The sequence below is a fragment of the Oncorhynchus gorbuscha genome, unplaced genomic scaffold, assembly GCF_021184085.1.
Source record: "Oncorhynchus gorbuscha isolate QuinsamMale2020 ecotype Even-year unplaced genomic scaffold, OgorEven_v1.0 Un_scaffold_11105, whole genome shotgun sequence".
In the NCBI taxonomy this organism is placed as follows: domain Eukaryota; kingdom Metazoa; phylum Chordata; class Actinopteri; order Salmoniformes; family Salmonidae; genus Oncorhynchus; species Oncorhynchus gorbuscha.
In genome coordinates, this window is record NW_025753737.1 from 1 (window position 1) to 10,192 (window position 10,192).

Sequence of the window (10,192 nt, forward strand, 5' to 3'; positions counted from 1 at the left end):
GGTGGCTACTTTTAAGAATCTCAAATATAAAATAGATTTTGATTTGTTTAACTTGTTATGGCTGCAATCCCAATACCGGGATCGATATGACAACTGCCAGTGAAAATAGAGGGCGCCAAATTCAAACAACAGAAATCTCATAATTACAATTCCTAAGACATACATGTGTCTTATATTATTTTAAAGGTAATCTTGTTGTTAATCCCACCAAAGTGTCTGATTTCAAATAGGCTTTTCAGCGAAAGCACTACAAACGATTATGTTAGGTGTCACAGGCCGCCTCATAGCCTGTGCCAAAAATGAGGGGACGCGAACAACAGGTATAGGCCAATTAAAAAATGTTCTTTATTGTAAACAAAACTATTAACTTTAAACTAAGAAAAATGAATGAGGTGTGGAAGTATCATAATGTAAGGTGTATGTAAAGTGCAGGGATGCATGAATCTGTGTGTGTGAATGACTGAGTGAAAACTAAGTAAAACTACAAAGGAACAAACAAAACAGGATCGTACCTGGAGGAGCAGAGAGAGAGAGAGGTGATTAGTGACAGTTTAAATACTTTGAGCCCAGGTGACTTCAATCACTAACGACCCTCCCTCTGCCTGCAGGAGGAACCGCCCTGCACTGCACTCAACACCAGTGGTGGAAAAAGTACCCACTTGTCATACTTAAGCCGTGACATAGGTCTCCACCAAACCACAATAAGCACAGCCATTTTCCAGCAAAATATAGCATTCACAAAATTAATCACTAACCTTGAATTATCTTCATCAGATGACACTCGTAGGACTTCATGTTACACAATACATGCATGTTTTGTTTGATAAAGTTCATATTTATATTTTTAAAAATCTGAGTTTACATTGGCTTAATAGATTCACTTGTTCCAAAAACATCAAGTGATTTTGCATAGACACATCGTTTCAACAGAAATACTCATCATAAATGTAGATGGTAATACAAGTTATACACATGGAATTATAGATATACCTCTCCTTAATGCAACCGCTGTGACAGATTTCAAAAAAAGTTTACAGAAAAAGCAACACATGCAATAATCTGAGACAGCGCTCAGAACAGAAGCCAAATTAGCCACCATGTTGTAGTCAACAGAAACCAGAAAATACATGATAAATGTTTCCTTACCTTTGATGAACTTCCTCAGAATGCAGTCCTAGGAATCCCAGGTCCACAATAAATGCTTGATTTGTTCGAAAATGTCCGTTATTTATGTCCAATTAGCTACTTTCGTTAGCGCGTTTGGTAAACAATTCCAAAGTCACAAAGCGCGTCCACTATAACGTGATGAAATGTCCAAAAGTTCCGTAACAGTCAGTAGAAACATATCAAACTGAATCAATCATTAGAATGTTGTTTACATATATCTTGACTAACGTTCCAACCGGAGAATTAGAATGACTTCAGATGAGCGATGGAACGCAGGTCCTTCATCTGGTGAAAGCATGGTCCACTCGTGGCAGTGGTGACTATTTCCTGTCTCATTCGACCCCCCTTCAGATTAGAGTCAGACAAAGTTCTATTGACTGTTGACATCTAGTGGAAGGCGTAGGAAGTGAAAACTCATCCATATCTCGCTGTAATTTCAATGAGAGCTTGGTTGAAATTCTGCCACCCCCAGAAGAAAATAAAACAGGAAGTGGAATTTCGATATGAGTTCTGTTATACTCACAGACATAATTCAAACAGTTTTAGAAACTTCAGAGTGTTTTCTATCCAATACTAATAATAATATGCATATATTCGCAACTGGGACTGAGGAGCTGGCCGTTTACAATGGGCACATTTTCACCCAAGCTACTCAATATTGCCCCTGCAGCCATAAAAAGTTAACACTTTTTTGGTTACTGCATGATTCCATATGTGTTATTTCATAGTTTTGATGTTTTCACTATTTTTCTACAATCTAGAAAATAGTAAAAATTAAGAAAAACCCTTGAAAGAGTCAGTTTGTCAAAACCTTTGACTGGTACTGTACAGTATATACATATTAACAGGAGTACTGGAGTCATTGAGGTAGACATACAGTGCCTTGCGAAAGTATTCGTCCCCCTTGAACTTTGTGACCTTTTGCCACATTTTAGGCTTCAAACATAAAGATATAAAACTGTATTTTTTTGTGAAGAATCACCAACAAGTGGGACACAATCATGAAGTGGAATCAAAAACTGAAAAATTTGGCGTGCAAAATTATTCAAATAAATTAATTAAAAATCCTACAATGTGATTTTCTGGATTATTTTGTCTGTCATAGTTGAAGTGTACCTATGATGAAAATTACAGGCCTCTCTCATCTTTTTAAGTGGGAGAACTTGCACAATTGGTGGCTGACTAAATACTTTTTTTGCCCCACTGTATATATACATGTTAACAGGAGTAAAGGTGACTGTAGGTGCTGTTAGTTATGTAGTAGTAATTCAAGTACTACACAGGGGTATGATACTGATAACTTTCATTATGTCTAACAGTTTGACTGTTGTGGTTGTTTGTCTCCAGATCCAGCTAAATACCCACCTCAGCTACCACCCAGGAACATCTCAGGAGGGCTGTCAGGCAATGGCAGTAAAGAGACCCATGGGGGAGAGTCACAGACTTCAGAGCTCGCCTGTGCTTCCCTGAGAGACACATACCTACAGAGGCTGCAACAGTTGGACATGTCTAAGTATGCTCATTTGGGCCCACAAAATCTTCTCAGAGTATTGATCTGAGATCAGGTGCCACCCTATCGATGTAATCTTATTCATTATTGATCAGGCAAAAATGTATCTTAGTTCAGCTTTTGACTTGATAGGTTTTGGCCTTTCTAGGGAGTTTTTCCTAGCCATCGTGCTTCTACACCTGCATTGCTTGCTATTGTGGTGTTTTAGGGCAACCCTCAGAGCCTGGTTCCTCTCTAGGTTTCTTCCTAGGTTTTGGCCTTTCTAGGGAGTTTTTCCTAGCCACCGTGCTTCTACACCTGCATTGCTTGCTGTTTTGGGGTTTTAGGCTGGGTTTCTGTACAGCACTTTGAGATATCAGCTGATGTAAGAAGGGCTTTATAAATACATTTGATTTAGTACACTGAGACACTTCTCATTCTACTATGGACTGCAAAATGCTGATTTGAGTGTCTTCAGTGTTACTGACGGCGTGTTGCATTGTGTTACCCAGCTCCTAATCTTTTAGTTAGGCATCAACAAAACTAATCACACTGACTGTTAATTCATTGTCTTCCAGCCTGCCGGAAGAGCATCAACAATCCATCCAGGAATACTTCCACACCTCACTCTGTCTCGATGCTGAGCAAGCCCAGAATGGGAATCCCAACTTTCCCCGTCTGAAAAAGCTCACTATGGGAATTTGCAAACATCTTAACAGGTACAGGAGACTTACAGACAATAGCTAGCTACAGTGGTGTCCCAGATTGTTGACACACTTGGTCGTGGAGACCACTGATTGGCTGGATACCCTGGTCGCGATGTGGAAGAAACATAAGTCGTTTTTATAGACACTCTTGATAAAGATGAACAATGATGACTGTATAAAATAAATAATAATATTATATTGGATCAACAACAACAACAACAAAAGGGGGAAAATTATTATAGTTTATATTTTTGCTCAGAGAAAATATTTTGTTTTGTTTTTGTTTTTTTCTCAAGAAGGTTGGGGGTTAAAATGATTGACAGTCCTAAATATTCTTATATACAAAGTCATCAAAAGTTTACTATTTGCTCACATATTTTTTACCACACAATGACTACATTACAATTAACAGGTGAGGTTAGCATGTCTTGAAGGTTAGCATGTCTTGGAGGTATGATCTAACCTCTCATCATTACCAATAACAGGGGAGGTTACCATGTCATGGAGGTATGGTCTAACCTCTCACCATTACCAATAACAGGGGAGGTTAGCATGTCTTGGAGGTATGGTCTAACCTCTCAGCATTACCAATAACAGGGAAGGTTAGCATGTCTTGGAGGTATGATATAACCTCTCACGATTACCAATAACAGAGGAGGTTAGCATGTCTTGGAGGTATGATATAACCTCACCATTACCAATAACAGAGGAGGGTTAACATGTCTTGGAGGTATGATCTAACCTCTCACCATTACCAATAACAGGGAGGTTAGCATGTCTTGGAGGTATGGTCTAACCTCTCAGCATTACCAATAACAGGGAGAGGTTAGCATGTCTCGGAAGTATGATCTAACCTCTCACCATTACCAATAACAGGGGGAATTTAGCATGTCTTGGAGGTATGGTCTAACCTCTCACCATTACCAATAACAGAGGAGGTTAGTATGTCTTGGAGGTATGGTCTAACCTCTCACCATTACCAATAACAGGGGAGGTTACCATGTCTTGGAGATATGGTCTAACCTCTCACCATTACCAATAACAGGGGAGGTTAGCATGTCTTGGAGATATGGTCTTTGCCCCTCTGTAACTTGTACACTCATCAATTCATTCAGGATTATCTGTAATCATTGTATCATCCACATTCACGTAGAAGTGTTTACAAACATATTATATTCTTACTTAAAAGTGACTCCAAAATAACACAATACATTATTTACCATGAATTGATATTGGGCACAAAATAATCTGAAACACAACCAAAACTAACTGCAAATGCTTCCAACAAGTTTGAGGCATCACAAGCTTGATGTTGTCATTGTGTGCTAGGAATATGGGACCAAATACTAAACATTTGACTACTTTATTTATATAGTAAGTATTTTTAGGGGTGTCAATCATTTTGGCCCCTACTTAAAAAAACATTTTAGTTACTTTAGTTACTATGCCCCCAGCCTTTAGTTACTATGCCCCCAGCCTTTAGTTACTATGCCCCCAGCCTTTAGTTATTATGCCCCCAGCCTTTAGTTACTATGCCTTTAGTTACTATGCCTTTAGATTACTATGCCTTTAGTTACTATGCTAGCCTTTAGTTACTATGCTGGCCTTTGGTTACTATGCCCCCAGTCTTTTAGTTACACTATGTCCCCAGCCTTTAGTTACTCTGCTTTAGCCCAGCTTTGGTTACTATGCTTTGGCCTTTGGTTACTGTGCCCCAGTCTTTAGTTACTGTGCCCCCAGTCTTTAGTTACTAAGCCCCCAGCCTTTAGTTACTATGCCCCCAGTCTTTAGTTAATATGTCCCCAGCCTTTGATTTACTATGCCCCCAGTCTTTAGTTACTCTGCCCCAGTCTTTAGGTACTCTGCCCCAGTCTTTAGTTACTCTGCCCCCAGCCTTTAGTTACTCTGCCCCAGTCTTTGGGTACTATGCCGCCAGTCTTTAGTTACTATGTCCCCAGCCTTTATTTATTTATTTTATTTTTTATTTCACCTTTATTTAACCAGGTAGGCAAGTTGAGAACAAGTTCTCATTTACAATTGCTGACCTGGCCAGATAAAACAAAGCAGTTCGACAGTCTAGCGACACAGTTACACATGGAGTAAAACAAACATACAGTCAATAATACAGTATAAACAAGTCTATATACAATGTAAGCAAATTAGGTGAGAAGGGAGGTAAAGGCAAAAAAGGCCATGGTGGCAAAGTAAATACAATATAGCAAGTAAAACACTGGAATGGTAGTTTTGCAATGGAAGAATGTGCAAAGTAGAAATAAAAATAATGGGGTGCAAAGGAGCAAAATAAATAAATTAATTAAATACAGTTGGGAAAGAGGTAGTTGTTTGGGCTAAATTATAGGTGGGCTATGTACAGGTGCAGTAATCTGTAAGATGCTCTGACAGTTGGTGCTTAAAGCTAGTGAGGGAGATAAGTGTTTCCAGTTTCAGAGATGTTTGTAGTTTGCTCCAGTCATTGGCAGCAGAGAACTGGAAGGAGAGGCGGCCAAAGAAAGAATTGGTTTTGGGGTGACTAGAGAGATATACCTGTTGGAGCGTGTGCTACAGGTGGGAGATGCTATGGTGACCAGCGAGCTGAGATAAGGGGGGACTTTACCTAGCAGGGTCTTGTAGATGACATGGAGCCAGTGGGTTTGGCGACGAGTATGAAGCGAGGGCCAGCCAACGAGAGCGTACAGGTCGCAATGGTGGGTAGTATATGGGGCTTTGGTGACAAAACGGATTGCACTGTGATAGACTGCATCCAATTTGTTGAGTAGGGTATTGGAGACTATTTTGTAAATGACATCGCCAAAGTCGAGGATTGGTAGGATGGTCAGTTTTACAAGGGTATGTTTGGCAGCATGAGTGAAGGATGCTTTGTTGCGAAATAGGAAGCCAATTCTAGATTTAACTTTGGATTGGAGATGTTTGATATGGGTCTGGAAGGAGAGTTTACAGTCTAACCAGACACCTAAGTGTTTGTAGTTGTCCACGTATTCTAAGTCAAAGCCGTCCAGAGTAGTGATGTTGGACAGGCGGGTAGGTGCAGGTAGCAATCGGTTGAAGAGCATGCATTTAGTTTTACTTGTATTTAAGAGCAATTGGAGGCCACTGAAGGAGAGTTGTAATGGCATTGAAGCTTGCCTGGAGGGTTGTTAACACAGTGTCCAAAGAAGGGCCGGAAGTATACCGAATGGTGTCGTCTGCGTAGAGGTGGATCAGGGACTCACCAGCAGCAAGAGCAACCTCATTGATGTATACAGAGAAGAGAGTCGGTCCAAGAATTGAACCCTGTGGCACTCCCATAGAGACTGCCAGAGGTCCGGACAGCAGACCCTCCAATTTGACACACTGAACTCTATCAGAGAAGTAGTTGGTGAACCAGGCGAGGCAATCATTTGAGAAACCAAGGCTGTCGAGTCTGCCGATGAGGATGTGGTGGTTGACAGAATCGAAAGCCTTGGCCAGATCAGATCTTTAGTTACTATGCCCCCAGCCTTTAGTTACTATGCCCCCAGCCTTTAGTTACTATGCCCCCAGCCTTTAGTTACTATGCCCTCAGCCTCTAGTTACTATGCCCCCAGCCTTTAGTTACTATGCCCTCAGCCTTTAGTTACTATGCCCCCAGCCTTTAGTTACTATGCCTTTAGTTACTATGCCCTCAGCCTTTAGTTACTATGCCTTTAGTTACTATGCCTTTAGTTACTATGCCTTTAGTTACTATGCCTTTAGTTACTATGCCTTTAGTTACTATGCCTTTAGTTACTATGCCCACAGCCTTTAGTTACTATGCCTTTAGTTACTATGCCCTCAGCCTTTAGTTACTATGCCCCCAGCCTTTAGTTACTATGCCACCAGCCTTTAGTTACTATGCCCTCAGCATTTAGTTACTATGCCCCCAGCCTTTAGTTACTATGCCCCCAGCCTTTAGTTACTATGCCCTCAGCATTTAGTTACTATGCCCCCAGCCTTTAGTTACTATGCCCCCAGCCTTTAGTTACTATGCCCCCAGCCTTTAGTTACTATGCCCCCAGCCTTTAGTTACTATGCCCTCAGCATTTAGTTACTATGCCCCCAGCCAGAGACCCTGAGGGGGGCTGAAACTGATCTTGAAACATATATTTTTAGCTTTGATTTTCCTTTTGGATTCTTTTTAGTTGTTCAGTTCGTCTTTTTTTCCTGTAAAGGACATTGTGTTGTATTCTGTCGGAAATCTGCTGTATAAATAAAGCTTGATTTGATTTGATAACATTTTCTGAGCAATTTGCATTAATAGAAAATAAGATAATTTACCAATTTTTTGGGGGGGAGCATAAAATACAGCCCAGTATTTTAATTATTTATTTTATACAGTCATTATTATAATTTTGGACCCTACTGTACATATCTGCAACATTTAAAGCACTCAGCATTCGCTGTTAACCGCAGGGTCGGGGTCAATTCATGGAAATGAACTGAATAGAAATGGAATTGATTGACTCCAACCCTGGAAAACAACATTTGATGAACCCTAACCCTTGTGGGATGAATTAAGTATTTTCGGTTGAATTAACGTTTCTGGTGCTCCTGTGTTGTCAGTGAGATCTCCCGTACCCTGCCCACTCTGGAGGCCTTCCAGAGGCTTCTAGACCAACAGCTGTCCCCAGGGGTCGGCCGAATGAGAAGTCAGGTGGGTTGTTATTATAATCAACCTTATATTAGCCGTTATTTTAACGTCAGTATTCGGTAAGGAGATGGGACAGTATGAGCTGCAGTCAAGATGGTATTATTTTAACATCTGTATTCAATAAGGAAACAGGTCGGTATGGGGATCCATTCTCGACTAGAGGGTCTTTGTCTTTCTGTAAAATGAGAAATAATGCTATCTGATTGTAGGTATATAGATGCTGCATGGTAACAGGTGACTATTATTAACCATTTATCAGACACTTCTGTTTAGTTTTACTGTCATCTCTGGTCTAGTGTACAGTATTTATATCATCTCTGGTCTAGTGTACAGTATTTATATCATCTCTGGTCTAGTGTACAGTATTTATATCATCTCTAGTCTAGTGTACAGTATGTATATCATCTCTAGTCTAGTGTACAGTATTTATATCATCTCTGGTCTAGTGTACAGTATTTATATCATCTCTGGTCTAGTGTACAGTATTTATATCATCTCTGGTCTAGTGTACAGTATTTATATCATCTCTGGTCTAGTGTACAGTATTTATATCATCTCTGGTCTAGTGTACAGTATTTATATCATCTCTGGTCTAGTGTACAGTATGTATATCATCTCTGGTCTAGTGTACAGTATTTATATCATCTCTGGTCTAGTGTACAGTATTTATATCATCTCTGGTCTAGTGTACAGTATTTATATCATCTCTGGTCTAGTGTACAGTATGTATATCATCTCTGGTCTAGTGTACAGTATTTATATCATCTCTGGTCTAGTGTACAGTATGTATATCATCTCTGGTCTAGTGTACAGTATGTATATCATCTCTGGTCTAGTGTACAGTATTTATATCATCTCTGGTCTAGTGTACAGTATTTATATCATCTCTAGTCTAGTGTACAGTATGTATATCATCTCTGGTCTAGTGTACAGTATGTATATCATCTCTGGTCTAGTGTACAGTATTTATATCATCTCTGGTCTAGTGTACAGTATTTATATCATCTCTGGTCTAGTGTACAGTATTTATATCATCTCTGGTCTAGTGTACAGTATTTATATCATCTCTGGTCTAGTATACAGTATTTATATCATCTCTAGTCTAGTGTACAGTATGTATATCATCTCTGGTCTAGTGTACAGTATTTATATCATCTCTAGTCTAGTGTACAGTATTTATATCATCTCTGGTCTAGTGTACAGTATTTATATCATCTCTGGTCTAGTGTACAGTATTTATATCATCTCTGGTCTAGTGTACAGTATGTATATCATCTCTGGTCTAGTGTACAGTATTTATATCATCTCTAGTCTAGTGTACAGTATTTATATCATCTCTGGTCTAGTGTACAGTATTTATATCATCTCTGGTCTAGTGTACAGTATTTATATCATCTCTGGTCTAGTGTACAGTATTTATATCATCTCTAGTCTAGTGTACAGTATTTATATCATCTCTGGTCTAGTGTACAGTATTTATATCATCTCTGGTCTAGTGTACAGTATTTATATCATCTCTAGTCTAGTGTACAGTATGTATATCATCTCTGGTCTAGTGTACAGTATGTATATCATCTCTGGTCTAGTGTACAGTATTTATATCATCTCTGGTCTAGTGTACAGTATTTATATCATCTCTGGTCTAGTGTACAGTATTTATATCATCTCTGGTCTAGTGTACAGTATTTATATCATCTCTGGTCTAGTGTACAGTATTTATATCATCTCTAGTCTAGTGTACAGTATTTATATCATCTCTGGTCTAGTGTACAGTATTTATATCATCTCTGGTCTAGTGTACAGTATTTATATCATCTCTGGTCTAGTGTACAGTATTTATATCATCTCTGGTCTAGTGTACAGTATTTATATCATCTCTGGTCTAGTGTACAGTATTTATATCATCTCTGGTCTAGTGTACAGTATTTATATCATCTCTGGTCTAGTGTACAGTATTTATATCATCTCTAGTCTAGTGTACAGTATTTATATCATCTCTAGTCTAGTGTACAGTATTTATATCATCTCTGGTCTAGTGTACAGTATTTATATCATCTCTGGTCTAGTGTACAGTATTTATATCTCTGGTCTAGTGTACAGTATTTATATCATCTCTGGTCTAGTGTACAGTATTTATATCATCTCTGGTCTAGTGTACAGTAT

The 10,192-nt window shown here is 39.1% G+C and overlaps 1 protein-coding gene across 1 annotated transcript; it reads left to right on the top strand.

The window, feature by feature from the left end:
- Nucleotides 1-2,486: 2,486 nt before the first annotated feature.
- Nucleotides 2,487-8,032, top strand: LOC124030386 (phosphatidylinositol 3,4,5-trisphosphate 5-phosphatase 1-like; the record flags this gene model as incomplete). The annotated part of the gene is made up of 3 exons (XM_046341749.1): nucleotides 2,487-2,680; nucleotides 3,235-3,375; nucleotides 7,942-8,032. Coding segments are annotated over 3 exons (426 nt in total), but the record flags the coding sequence as incomplete, so codon positions are not given.
- Between the last annotated feature and the right edge of the window lie 2,160 nt (nucleotides 8,033-10,192).